The following is a 13,938-nucleotide window of genomic DNA, read 5'->3' as shown; positions in this document are numbered from 1 at the left end:
GTTCATGAATATTTTTCTTCACTGTAGGATATCTATTAATAAGTCCTCTCAACAACCTCCCTTGCAAAATCCGCAAATGTCTTGCCTTTCTGCACCTCTTCTCCCAGATTCGGCTGCGTAAACACCGCCAACGTATTCCTCGCAATCTTTCCGCTAGTCGTCGCAGCACCTTTGACAAAATGCGGCACAGCACGGAACTTTCCTTGCGTAATCAACTCCAACGCTTCTCCTGTCTGGAACGCGAGACAGTCCTTGGGGATATTCACCTTGACGATTTCCCCAGTTCTCGAGCGGATGTACAGACCTGCCTTTGGGTCTGGCGAAGTCGGTAATTCTGTGAGTGTAGACGTCTTCGACATATCCGAAGGTGATTGTACCGACTCATCAACAAACATAGCCGACGTAAGCCCCGTCAGACAACCATGATCAACATGCGTAGCACACCAGTCATCATCCTCTCCTTCTTCTCCCTTCTGTTCCGCTGATTCAGCCGGGAAATAATGCAACAGCCGCGCCTTCGTAGTCAAACTCGTCTTAACAACATGCTCCAAATACCCCTCCTTGTAACCCTCAATATTCACAGCAGCGTACCGATCACACGCCCTCGCCACCAGCGCCGCCGTATCAATGATTAGCGAAATCAACTCCTCCGCACTCCGGCGAAAGATAGGCAATTTCTCAGCATCTGGCCAGATATTGGGAGCTGTGTACTGCGGGAAATCAGGAAACTCATCTGCAGGCGCGTTTTGAAGAGAAGGGTTTTGGTAGAACGCGCAGTTGATGTAGTAGGAGCCCTTGAGGGTGTCGAAGTGGCCTGAGCGAAGGGTTTCTTTGCCGCAGGACCAGCCTACGAGGTATTTAGATTGGGGGCTTTCGAGGTTTGCTGTCCATAATCAGTTTGTGCATCAAAAATTAGTACCAAGAAGACATACCGAGCTCATCCTGAGGCAGAGAAGCAAGATAAGAAGAGTTCGAGAGGACTTGAGCACGCAACTCTTTGAAGGTGGGAGGTAGATCTTTAACTACGATTATTCCCAGGGACGAAGGGCCGAATGCTTCTGTCAAGGCATCGAAGGGTACAGAGCCTGCTAAGATATTAGTCCCTCGTTCCTTTGACCAATATAGTAGATTAAAGATGCGATATGTTTGCCCCTCACCTGAGTAGAGATCTTGAAGGCTTACTGTGACAGGTTGTGCCTGTGCAATGGGTGCAGACATTATGGACTTTTCTGGGTAGTTTTTACACTTGAGTTTGTACTGTTGTGTAAAGCTTCGTCAAGACTTTCGTGAGTCGCAAAGTCCAGATAAAAGATGGTGGAAAATTGAGCGGTTATCTACGGCTCSGCAGGTTCCGAGGGTTCCCCCACTGATTTATCCAACATTTCAAATCTGTATAGAGCAACGAATATTTTGTTACAGCAGTAGCTTCCTTCTCATGCCCAAAATTAGATGACACAAAATGCCACATGCATTCGTAAACGGGAGTCGCTCGCTATGGAAAAGACGCCAAAACACCATTCCATCCCACCATCCCACCATTGCCAACATTAAAAAGTAATATACATATCATACACGACCCAATCATCGACTAAATAGACCTCAAAGTCTTAAAAGGCAACACATCCCCAATCCTCTTCGAATCCGTAAACAGCATAACAAGCCTATCAATCCCACAACCCCAACCCCCCGTCGGCGGCAACCCCCATTCCATCGCCTGCAAATAACCCTCATCAACACCCGTAGACTCGCCCGTATGCTGATTGAAAACCTGTTGCTGCTCAAACTTCCGTCTTTGCTCCCATGGCGAGTTCTCTTCTTCATACGCGTTTACGTATTCTCTGCCTTGGATGAAGAGTTCGCACCGGGCGGCGACGCGTTGGTTGTTACATAGGAAAGATTTTGATAGTGGAGAGAGGCATTCCGGTGGGTGGATTATGAATGTTGGTTCAATGCATTGCGGTTCCAAGTAGGTTGAGCAGAGTTTGTCCATGAGACGAGGGAGGGTGGGAAGGTCGGGGAGTGGGAGTGAGAGGTCTGCGAAGAGTTGTTTTATGTCCTCTTCCGCGGTGGGGGAAGATAGATCTGGTAATGGTCGCTCAATGGCAGCCTCAATTCCAGGAATGAAGTCTATCCGTCGAAAAGGGGCTGAGAAATTTGTGCTTGGAGTTGGGATTTTGGAGTCCAGGCGTTGTTTGTGTTGATAGACATGTTCTGCTAGACCAGAGAAGAGTTTCTCGGTCATAGAGATCACGTCTTCCAGATTTGCGTATGCCATGTAAAATTCGCATGTCGTGAATTCGGGATTGTGCGACTTATCGATGCCTATATCCTGTCAGTTGTATGTAGCCGGTACAAAAAGACATGTACATACCTTCATTCCGAAACGATGCTCCAATCTCAAAGACTTTATCGAACCCGCCAATAACCAACCGTTTCAACCACAGCTCAGGAGCTATCCTCAAATACAACGACTTATCCGGAAACTCATTCGCCGTCGTCACAAAAGGACGCGCAGTCGCACCACCAGCTTCACTAGCCATAATAGGCGTGTTCACCTCCATAAAAGCACGCTCAACAAAGAATTGTCGAATATACTGAATTATTGTTGATCGTATTCGCATGACGTCCGACGTATGTTTATCGGCCAGAAATTGGACATGTCGAGGATAACCCGAGATGCCATGCTCCTTTGTATCGGTGGGAATATCGTGAAGCGACGGAGAGAGAAGGGTTGGAATTTCCGTCACTTGAACTGTGAGTTCTCCTCTTCCAGTTCGATGCGGTCTTCCAGTAATAGCTTGAACATGTTAGTTTGATGCCGGGCAATCAGTCAAGAAAATTGGCTACGCACAAAAAGCATCTCCGCGACGAAGCAGACGATACAATTGCTTAAATTTCTCCGGAGTTACATCAGCTGACATACGCAGATTCCACATGCCCTGAATCTTGTGATCATTTTGGATGAGGTCAAAGAATATCAATTTGCTGCCTGCCAATCTGGCAGTTCGTATTCTGCCTACGTAAAAAGAATATTCTAAGTACATGAACTATGAAAGGGCCGGGTAAGGCCGTAACCTACCCTGGACCACGACTTTGTCCTCCTCAACTACCTGGTTTGGTTCAAGGTAGTCATATCGAATGCGAAACTCCTCGATACTAAGCCTGTTTGCATTACTTTCCAGACGTGGATATGCGTCTGAAACAGCAGCCTTGATCTCTTGCACGCGGCTCTCAAATCCAGGTTCAACCGGAGTCTGTGTACTGTGATATCGAGCAGGCCGTTCTCTCCAGGAAAGAACATGAGGAATAGGACGCGGCAGGCTCAAAGGGGTCGATACCTTGATAGCCGAGAGTCTACTATTAGAAGAGACCATTAGCAATCAGTCATGTCCAATCAATCTTGAGATCTATCGAGAAAGAAAATATTGAATCAGAAAGGTAAGTCCTGTTATGATCATTACTTGCAAAAAGCAAGTGTCATTCGCAGCGGTTCTGTATTGGGTGCGTGTTTCATCCTAATGTTGGGGTATAACCAGAAAAGTCAAGGAGACAAAAAAGCTTACCTAGATGACAACTTACCCAGAAGCCTCTGAGAGGCCCTTCTGGGACCAATGGAGTGCATTGGGGTGGTGAAGCTGTGTTAGTTGTACGTTGTTGTAAAGTTGGTCGTAGGAAGGAAAGAGAAAATTGTGCGGCGAGCGGAAGGACCGCAATCACGGGTGGTCCAAGCTTCTTCCCTTCCCGATGCTCTGCCATAATCTTTCTCTGATCAAGAAGATACCATTCATCAGGTACCAAGTCACGCGAACAACCCCATCGACCGATTTATAAAGGTATTGATCTTGAGAAGACTCTGCGCCGATATATCTGAATGCTATACCTAATACTGACCGCAACACAGTAATATAACACCACTCGAATACAGACGTCACCATGTCTTTCCTCTTCGGCGGTCGTCCCCAGCTCTCTTCGGAACAGAAGATTGCTGCAGCAGAAACAGAAGTCGAGATGGTCTCTGACTTGTTCAACCGGTACGTACTGAAATAATCAAAGAGACGGAGGATTGATACCGCGTGGAAACTCCTTGATCGTCACTATAACTACGAAACATCATTACTTTCTACTAGCATCAGTGATTGCGAAGAACAGTAGCTGACACACATCTACCTCCAGTCTCACACAATCCTGCACCCAAAAATGCGTCCCTCCCGAATACCGCGAAGGTGAATTGAACAAGGGCGAATCCGTCTGCCTCGACCGCTGCGTCTCCAAATTCTTCGAAGTCAACATCAAGGTCAGCGAGAAGATGCAGGGCGAGGCCGCCGCTAAGCAGGGTGGTATGGGTGGATTTGGCATGTAAATGCCTTTGAAATTAATAATTTCTCTACTCTGTTGTATTTCATATTGCGCGGAAGACTGGCGGGACTCGGTTGGCTGCGTTCCTCGATTGGATATACCTAGGTATAGTGTACAATAAATTACTTCACGTTGAAAATGAGGATGTTGCGTTTTCTCGTAAAATTGTCCTTTATTATACATGTGCTATGTCAATCTCGCTAAACGGCGGAATTATGTTTGTATATACACTAAAAATAGAGTAAGTAAATATGTATTAGAAACGACCGAATTTCCGGCCAGCCCATGAGAACCACGACGTTCCATTCTTTTGCTCGCCCTGAACAAGACTTTTGATGCGGTTCTCGACAACATCAACGTTGCGTTGAAAGTCTTGTAGACCCTCTTCGACATCTTCGATTTTGGACTCCAGGACATTCAACTCGTAATCCAGCTTGGCTCCCAGCATTTCAATCTTCTTCATTTCTTCAGTCAAGCGCGAACCTTCGTCTCCGAATAGCTGGTTTAGTCGTTCTCGGAGTTCTTGAATATCGTCTATACGCTCCGGATACAGATATCCCAGCTCCTCTGAAAGCGCATTGGCCTTACGATGTAGGAATTCCACTGAGGCAACCTGTTCTTCGACCCAAGGGACCGTTTGCTGACTAAGATCCAAGACCCCGGAGCTGAAAGCCTGCGCATCAGATAGAAGAACACACTCTTGAAGAATTTGATCTTCTAAAGATTTGGCAGACTCTTTATCGGACTCAGCTATTACAGTCTTGAAGCCTTCCCACACAAGAACGACTTCCTCTACCGTGCTGAAGGATAAATGGCGAGGCCATCGGCCTCTTCTCGCGAACGTTGACGTGCTACTGCTTTCATCAGGGAAGCTCTGTGATCGACGTAGATACTTGAACACTGTTCCTTCTGGAGTGTCCGACTCAGTTGGCACCTCGGTTGATCGAGTTTTGGTCAACTCAAGGTCTTTTGTTTCTTCATCTTGACTTTCGCCTCCTTTGATTATAATCTCTTCAGCTTTTGAAGGTATGGGTGACAAGTCCTGCTTGTTCGTTTCTTTGATTGAAGGAGAATCTGGTACAATATGAATCTCCGGTGGCACCACTGGGACATCCGACTGTTTTCTCGAAGTTATTGATGCATTACTCTCCCTAGGTGTGTGTTTCAGGCCTTCTGTTTGTGGAGTGTCGATACTCTCCTCAGGAATATGACCAAAGTCTTTCTCTTCATAAACATCGCCATTCTGATCAACTTCGCCCTCACCGATAGTAGTGTCGACCGCATCTAGGTTGATAGAGTCTTTTGGCCGGTGGCGATGATGGCTGTGAGATTGAGGATGAGACCGGCGACTGGGTATGCCAACCGCATCCTTGAACCTGCCGAAACCAGCCCTCGCATCCGATACCTTTTCTGTAAGACTGCGCGAAACAATGCGTCCTAAGTTCAAATCCTTGTCTTCCACGGCTGGTGCCAGTTCTTGGGGGCGCTTTGGGCCGTCACTGTCTTGCACCACACGATCACCCGAGTCCGAACCAACATATCGTTTACGACCAGCCCAAAGATAACTGCCTTGGTCGTCCGTCGTGAAAACAAGATCATCTGCACGCGAACCACTTTCTAGACCGTGGTTGAGCGAGCTTTTTCGAGGTTTGCCTTGCCAAAGCCATCGGGCTCTCTCACCGTGGACTAACTGGACAAATCGTTCCAAGTCGAGGGTTTCAATATCGGAAATACCGCCTTTCTCCCGACCGACCATCCCCATGACCATCTCACCACCTTTTCCACTTAACTCAGCGACGGTAGATTTGACGGCGCCAGCCCAGCGTTCGGAGTTTGTCGGCTTCTGGCTAATTCTTTGAAGTCTGTCGAATGTATCACGATCCAATCGTCGCGTACGTACAAGCTTTTGTGACTTTTGAAAACTACCAATTCCCCGTTTCATGCTTGACAGGTCAAACACGTCTTTAGGAACCGGTGCCCCCACGGCGTGTAATCGATTTCGCGCACCCATCAACGCACCTAGCAGCGCCGCAACGGTGGTCGCACCTAATATGCCGTCACTGGGCTCGATGTTGTACAAGTCTGTGCCAATATCTGCCCACCAATCACTGATTGCCTTTTCCGTAACGTCACATAGTAGGCCGTCTGCATATTCAGGCTTGAGTTTGTCAAAAATGGTAAGCGCCAGCTGGCATTGCTTGACAAGTTCCATGACCGCTGCATATAAAGGTACACGATCGCTCGTCTTATACAATTGATAGAACTTGGCTTCCACTACTGGAGACGGTTTTTGCAGTTTCAGGCTTGCACGTCCTGCGCATCCTAGACGTTTCAAGTTCTCATTTACAATGAAATGTTCGCGATTTTTTCTCATGTCACCATCCGGGATTGCAATAACCGTGAGTGCAGAAGGAAAAGCACTCAAATTGGTTACCATCAATGTCCCTAACGGGGTTTCCTTTGCTGCTGCATGATACTGTTGCACGGCGTCAAAATATAGCTTAAGACGAGGCGACCAGCTGTTCCTATCCGTCGGGACGCCGAGAACTCCGACCTCTATACGATGGCCAGGATCGCCCGTGTAAGTGGCGATTATGAAGGTCGGGTGCACTCGAGAGCATGCCCATTGCTCGACGATGTAGATTTCGTATCCTTGTAAGGTTGTCCGACGATGTAAAAGGGTTGTCGATGGGTCTTCTTCTAGGTATATGAGGGCGACCGGGTCGGCTAGAACGATTCTCTGGTGTCTCTTTCGTGCAGACTGATCGATCGCGGGGGGACTTTTGACAGCTGAAGAAGAAGAAGCCTCGGAGCCTAGTTTATATCGAGCTTGGCCATTTTGACCTGTGGGAGATGCTCCGGCGGCGGCATGATAGGCTTCAACAGCAGATCCTGACATACTGTTGCAAGCTTCTTAACGGCTTTTTTGACGCAGAGAGCAGTCTAGAGAGTATGAATCAAGTCAGAGTCACCTGTAGACGGCGAAGAGATTGGCCGACGAGGGGAGGTGTCCCTGGACAGAAGCCGACCAGACAGAACAAAGCATCTCTGGTGTAGGAACGATGTTTGGCCTTCCGAAGGCACCCGGCTAGATTTTTGTAGAACTCAGAGATATATCATGTCGGAGATCTGGCTGCTCCCTGAGTTGTGTAGCATCTGGAGAGCTCCACGGGCGGTAAATGAGCAAGTAAATATGGAGCCGAGGGGGAAAGAGTGAGAAGACGTCAGTCAGGCCCAATGAGGAAAGGCTCCGACACTCCGCAGCCAGTCAAGCCCCCGATCAAGTGACCCGCCGCCATCACTCTTTATCCTTCTTCTTGTCCGATCACTATTTCTTGTAGCGACTGTTCTCATGGAAAAGAGAGTCAGCTGCTACGGTGCATGGGAAAACCATGGACTTGCTACAGAAGGAGCATGAGCGGGCGTGGAAGCGGATGAAAGCGGCCAAAAGTATCAACGACGTCCAAGCTACGATTGACTTGCTACAGAAAGCTCGAGACTCGATAGCTGCTGGTAGACCATCCAGTTTTTATCATTATTTCTTGTTGATGGTAGTTCTGACTTTTCATACTGTCTAGATCCGACCACAGCTTCAATCACACTCGCAAAGCTACAGAATCCGGTGAAGGCGTCATTCGATGCGACCAACGATAGTTTGAAGGAGACCCACGGCAGTCTCAACAAGTACACGAAAGCACTAGACAAGGTACAAGGAAGTGCTCATAACTATGGACTTATGAAATTCTAACAATTGTATAGTTGTTCAAAGATCGTCCTCTTCCTAGCACCGAATATGACGCCCTCTCAAGCTCACCGAGCCTCGTCAATCGAGCGATTGCCATGCACTTGCTCCGAGAAGGCCAATTTTCAGTTGCAGCCACGTTTCTGGACGAAATAGCGCAGGCAAAATCCCCAGCCCAACCCGAATACGAAGATAGTTTGATTAGCGAGAATAATGCGTCTGCAGTACTTGACCAAATCCATTCGGACAGAATCCGTGAAGAGTTTACCAAAATGTATCACATACTGCATGAGCTTCGTGAGAGTTCGAATTTACTACCTGCAATAGACTGGGCAAGGGACAACCGATCAATCCTAGAGGGCCGAGGAAGCAACCTGGAGTTTGAGCTTTGTCGTCTTCAATTCGTCTGGCTCTTTCATGGTGGCACGGAACCACAATACTCGCCAAGCGCCCGCGGTCGACAAGCTGCTTTGGAATATGCGAGGCGGGAGTTTTCAACCTTCACGCCTCGGTACCTGAAAGAGATTCAACAACTTATAGGGGCTATGGCTTTTTGGCCAAATTTGGACGACTCTCCATATCGACATATTTTCAACAACCCGACCGCTTGGTCTGATGTTGCTCACTCTTTCACACGAGAGTTTTGCTCGTTACTTGGTTTGTCGGCAGACTCTCCTCTTTATATAGCGGCGACGGCCGGCGCCATTGCCCTTCCCACTTTGTTGAAGCTGCAGACAATCATGAAAGCAAAGAGGACCGAGTGGACCACCCAGGATGAACTTCCGGTATTGAATACTTTCTCTTGAATTGCTTTCGTATAATACCGTGCTGATTGAGATGATAGGTCGAGATTCCACTGCCGCCCTCGTATCTGTTTCATTCGATATTTGTGTGCCCCGTCTCGAAAGAACAAACTACAGATCAGAACCCTCCTATGATGATGCCATGTGGTCACGTCATTGCGCAGGAGTCACTTCAGCGAATCAGCAAGGGTAACAAATTCAAGTGCCCTTACTGCCCCAGCGAGAGCCATCCGAAGAATGCTCGGAAAGTCATATTCTGATGGACGTTAAATTACGAGACAACAAGAAATGGTGTTTTAAGGCGTATTGCTATTAATGTCTACGAGTGATGACCGGGCGGGAAATTTGGCGTTACTGTGACACTCTTTACTTTTGGATTTGGGCTTACTGGGATACATAACTTTGTGGTTATAAGCATCATCCCCCTACTTTCTTTGCAGATAATCAAACAGGCTGCACATGTGTGCTTTGGAAATATATCCTTCAGATCGGTATCCGGAAACTAGCATAGAAGTCATCCGCGAAAGCCCAAATTTTAGCTAAAGATGAAACCAACTAGTCCCTTAGTCCGATGAGGCGTCATCTGCTATCAAGTTTAACCCAGGTTGCAAGTCCAGGGCGCAAATCAGAGCTTGCCGGCTGACCTTTTGAGCTTTGTAGCTGAAAGGAATATGCAGGAGCTTGTTCCGCTAGGCGGGGATTACCAAGTACATGGGACGCCACCTAGTACAATACAGTAGTACTAGTTGATACTGCTTGGTGGTCTGAAAAATAGCTCGTGCCTAATTTTTGTTCCGACGATGGAGTAGTCGGAGCCATCTGTACAGGCTCCGATTGATCGCGAGTGGCCGTAATCGAATGGCTTGATTGAGAATGCTTTCTATCCAGGTCCATCATACTAGATGCTCCGAAATGATCCAAATCTTTGACAATTTAATGGAAAACACATTTCGTATTCCCCTACCTAGATAGTGGAGGCCTTTGGTAGACCCAAGTCGAATTGACTAGTCATATTCCAGCATCCCGGTGCAACTGCCCAGTTTTGCCTAGGTGAAAAGGTACTACAACCACTAGTCGGAGACTAAATTATCATTCTTTATGAGATAGATCCGTCAAATTGATTAAAATGAGTCATTTTGGCACCACCTGGCCAGCTGTGACTGGCCAAAAGAGGCATAATTGGCTTCACGTGATCACGCGTAACTTTGGCGATGAGGGGGCCCTGTCTTGGCCGCGTTTCCCGCGTCGCTCTTTTACTCTTTGCATCTATATTACTGCCTCCCCTGTCTGATAGGAATAGCGTTGCCTCAGCCTGGCGAATGGCCTGGGAGGTCAACTATATAAGCCTGCAAAAGTCCGCCCGTATCTCGAAGGATGAGTTGTCGAGATGGGATGGTTTTGCATCTCCGTGGCTTTGGGAGCCTCAGGCTAGTATTTCATCTTTCAACCATGCAATAGTCAGATATCTATCATCATTATTGCATTACTGTCGACTAATTTCATCGACTCAAATCCGCTGCGTAATACTTTCGACAAAATGTTTGTCAAAAAATCATTCCATGGCCGCTCCGACAGCTTCACTGGCAAATATCGAGCCGGCAAGTCGACATCCACATCAGCATCTCGAAGCATGAAACGGTCATTTCGGGATCATACTGGAGGAAGCCATTCCGTATCAGAAAGTAAACACGGAAAACACGCTTCACCACTAGCTGAACAGTGAGTCTTGCAGTGTCCTTAGGGAAGAAAAAAATCTAAACCTTCTACTGCCATAGAAACCTCACCTCAGCCGTAGTCACAATTTGCGTTGGCAAAGATCAGCGCCTCTTCGCCGCGCACGAAGACGTTCTATCCCTCTCGCCCTTTTTTGCTGCTTGTTGCCGTGGACAGTTCCTACAAGCACACAACAAGCAAATCAGTCTACCGGACGAACAACCCGAGGTCCTTTCCTCGATACTCGAATATCTATACAAAGGAGACTACTATCCTCGTCTCGTACATAACAAGCGTCGTGATACGTGGTCGTTGGAGGATGATGTGATGGACGTCGATGGCGATGATTCAAAGGATGCTGCGTATCTTCATCAGGCGGATGGGAGTATGATCTTGAAAGATACTGCCATGTAGTACGTCCCCCCTGTCTCTCCTTGTATTTCATTAACTGATTATCGTTACAGCTGCGCAGGCGAACGCTACAAACTCCCCGAGCTCAAACGCCTCGCCCTCCGCAAACAAGGGCTCCAATCAGGCATCCACTGCAGCACAATCTTGACCAGCGCGCGATACGCGTACGCAAATACTCCCGAGAACGACAGCCAGCTCCGTGCCCACTATCTTGCTCTGATCATAAGGAGCAGATCCACATTCAAGAGGAGTGGGACTATGCAGATGGAGATGGAGAAAGGTGGGAAGGTGTTTTTTGATTTGTTTGTGGCTATGTGTAATCATATGGTAAGTCTGCTCCTACTTTCAGACAGAAAGCTACGGATGGCTAATGCTCGTGCTTGATAGGATGATATCTCGACTGCCTCTCCGGCTCTGAGTAGAAGGACCTAAACAGCCCTCTCTCTTTCCACCAACCATCTTCATCTCCATCTCTATCCAGCTTGATCTGTGTGTACCATATCAACCCATACTCTACTCGACTTAATTTGTAATATATCTCAAACTATGTATCACCCCTGCCGATACCCCCTTTACTTTTCTTTTTCCTGTTTGTTTCGTTCAGAGTTCAAGCTGGCTCTCCATTCACCAGATTGTGATGACTTTTTGTTATGTCGTGCATTGTTGTATTTCTTTTCATTTATTATGGGTCTCGGGTTCAAGTTGTATCAAGATTGTCTGATTGTTTTCATCTATTGATATTTGAGGAAGGCATTGTCTGTTATTGTGTCGTTAAACTGATGTCTTATCTGGTATAAGAAGAATGAATCTATCTATTTCGGACTAATGACATGCACCCAACCTCAAGATAGAAGTATTCTTAATCATAAAGGTGTTCAATCTTTGACCAGGTTTCTTCAGGCAAGCGCCTGATGAATACTAAGTGTACGTCATTCTTGAGCATGGCTAGATGCGGTCCATCAGCTCGTTTGTCTTGATCATGTGATGCTAGCCACTTAATGTAGCTCGGGTCATGGTTGAATCATGGCTGTCGTGCCTTTCAAACACAGTACCCTCATGTATCATATATATCATATGCATGAATGTCGGCTGGAGATGCGATATTTGTGTTTGTTTGACTGTTCAATTTTTCAGCAGTAATGATACAGCAGCAGATCTCCTGATCAATATGCGATAAGTGCGTCGAGGAGCCATGTAATCGAAGCGACGATTTCACACCCCCGTTCCAGGAAATGCGCCAGACTTGCTCAGCACAACCATAGCACGTTCTCGTGAAATATAGCCCTTCATCATATTCTAGCAGTAGTCACTCAATTAGCCCCGTACAGTGTTAAAGGTCTAGAAAGGATACACTCACTTTGTAAATCATATTAGCCAACAAACACTCCACCTCATCCATATCAACTCTCGCCTTCTCATCAGCCTGATTCCCAATCCTTAATGCAGCCGCAAACTCCGTCAGCGGAATACGCGTTCTACGAATCGGCACAGAATCTGCATTTGTGGTGGCAGGCTCGTAACCTCCGGCGACGAAGACTTTCCGGAATAGGTTGCGTAGCGCAAGATCGCGACCTCGTTCAAGGGGTAGGTAGATGCGGCGTTTGACAAATGCGTCGGCGCCGGCGGACATGGCGGCGTCGAAGCCGCCGAGGTTGCCTTGTCGGATGCAGTCACATAGAGGGCGGAGGAGACGCTCTAGGCGTGGGAAGGGAGCAAGTAGTTGTTTGCTGGGGAGGCGGTGGGTGGTGACGAGATGGCAAGGTATTAGATATGTTAGGATTAATCTGATATGTCAGTATGTATTTTAAGAGATGTATGGTGCGCTCACTCTTTATTCTTTAAGGCGTCTGTTTTGCACATGAGCCATGCTTGTGTAAGATGTTCTTCGGCCTGTCGAATGTATGTTAGTCTGGAGTTAGATATGAAGGGCATAGTACTGCTCATACCTCTTTGTAGTTCTCTTCTAGAAAGTTGATGAGTCCAACGTAATAGTTGAACGTCACGATATGAGATTTTGGGAATTGAAAAGGTTGTGGGATGTCTGCTGATGACGCATCCAAAGCACGGAGGACACTTTTCGACAGCCCGACTTGGTTCAACTAGTTCATATTAGTGTGAATGAATAGATAACATATAGATGGTACATACCCTGAAGTATGTTTTGAATAAAAGGTTCGTAGTCTCGTATATTCCCCACTTCCGTGACTCCTCAATAGGTGCTCTAATATCGTCAGATCTGATGCATCAGTATAGAGTGTATCACGTACCGGTCACCAAGACACAAAGTAAACATTCGATTAATAGTTCGCGCCGCATCCTCAAGATTGGCATTCTTCTCCGCATTCGAGACCACATCATCCTGAAATCCATTGCCAAAACCAGCCGTACTCTGAGATGCATCCGAAGCATCCGCCTTGATCGCAAAAGCGCGCAGGTACTTTCCCGCAACATACAGACAAGGTATCGTCCACGACTGGAAATGGTTATTCGAGTAACCTCTGATAAGTTGATTCACAAATTCCTTCCACGTCTCAAAGACCTTTAACCAACTACCCCGTGAGGAGTATTCCTCGATCTTGACAAGCTCAGCAGCAGTGACCCAGAAGGCGTTGACGACGCTAACCCAGGCATTTCCTTGCTGTTTAGTGAGTTTGACGCCTGTCTGTCTGTCGTAGAGGAGATGATGCCGGATATCACCCTCGGAGTTGGCGCTGTTTGTGACGCGGACAAAGTCCAGTAAGCGATGGGGATCTTCTGGTGTGGCGGCTGGGGKGAGGGCAGCGGCCAGGATGGGTCCCGACTGGAGGGKGTGCGCTGCCTTGAAGTCGGCAAAGATAGAAGCCATGACGAACGTAACTATCTATTGTAATATCTCCATCAAAATGATATTATAACTAGAGGATGTTGTAGTTG

At 47.3% G+C, this 13,938-nt stretch overlaps 6 protein-coding genes across 6 annotated transcripts; 3 read left to right on the top strand and 3 right to left on the bottom strand.

Annotated features, from left to right (window-relative positions):
• Positions 1–35: 35 nt before the first annotated feature.
• On the bottom strand, positions 36–3,301 carry BHQ10_010128 (uncharacterized protein; the record flags this gene model as incomplete). Its single annotated transcript, XM_040872724.1, has 7 exons — positions 36–883; positions 933–1,085; positions 1,675–2,322; positions 2,372–2,797; positions 2,852–2,989; positions 3,080–3,110; positions 3,176–3,301. The coding sequence occupies 7 exons, from the start codon at positions 3,299–3,301 to the stop codon at positions 36–38; spliced, it is 2,370 nt and encodes a 789-aa protein (XP_040738630.1).
• A 632-nt stretch (positions 3,302–3,933) lies between these two features.
• Positions 3,934–4,360, top strand: BHQ10_010127 (uncharacterized protein; the record flags this gene model as incomplete). Its single annotated transcript, XM_040872723.1, has 2 exons — positions 3,934–4,031; positions 4,174–4,360. 2 exons carry the CDS (start codon positions 3,934–3,936, stop codon positions 4,358–4,360), a joined length of 285 nt encoding a protein of 94 aa, XP_040738629.1.
• A 252-nt stretch (positions 4,361–4,612) lies between these two features.
• BHQ10_010126 (uncharacterized protein) lies at positions 4,613–7,255 on the bottom strand (the record flags this gene model as incomplete). Its single annotated transcript, XM_040872722.1, has 1 exon — positions 4,613–7,255. The coding sequence occupies one exon, from the start codon at positions 7,253–7,255 to the stop codon at positions 4,613–4,615; it is 2,643 nt and encodes an 880-aa protein (XP_040738628.1).
• A 493-nt stretch (positions 7,256–7,748) lies between these two features.
• On the top strand, positions 7,749–9,161 carry BHQ10_010125 (uncharacterized protein; the record flags this gene model as incomplete). The annotated part of the gene is made up of 4 exons (XM_040872721.1): positions 7,749–7,869; positions 7,935–8,062; positions 8,116–8,883; positions 8,943–9,161. The coding sequence occupies 4 exons, from the start codon at positions 7,749–7,751 to the stop codon at positions 9,159–9,161; spliced, it is 1,236 nt and encodes a 411-aa protein (XP_040738627.1).
• Positions 9,162–10,438: 1,277 nt separating this feature from the next.
• BHQ10_010124 (uncharacterized protein) lies at positions 10,439–11,457 on the top strand (the record flags this gene model as incomplete). The annotated part of the gene is made up of 4 exons (XM_040872720.1): positions 10,439–10,620; positions 10,677–11,027; positions 11,079–11,352; positions 11,413–11,457. 4 exons carry the CDS (start codon positions 10,439–10,441, stop codon positions 11,455–11,457), a joined length of 852 nt encoding a protein of 283 aa, XP_040738626.1.
• A 780-nt stretch (positions 11,458–12,237) lies between these two features.
• On the bottom strand, positions 12,238–13,870 carry BHQ10_010123 (uncharacterized protein; the record flags this gene model as incomplete). The annotated part of the gene is made up of 6 exons (XM_040872719.1): positions 12,238–12,321; positions 12,383–12,809; positions 12,854–12,915; positions 12,972–13,124; positions 13,174–13,246; positions 13,293–13,870. 6 exons carry the CDS (start codon positions 13,868–13,870, stop codon positions 12,238–12,240), a joined length of 1,377 nt encoding a protein of 458 aa, XP_040738625.1.
• Between the last annotated feature and the right edge of the window lie 68 nt (positions 13,871–13,938).

This window comes from Talaromyces amestolkiae (genome assembly GCF_001896365.1).
Source record: "Talaromyces amestolkiae strain CIB chromosome Unknown scaffold29.1, whole genome shotgun sequence".
Lineage (NCBI taxonomy): Eukaryota > Fungi > Ascomycota > Eurotiomycetes > Eurotiales > Trichocomaceae > Talaromyces > Talaromyces amestolkiae.
This window is presented reverse-complemented; position numbering and strand designations above follow the sequence as displayed.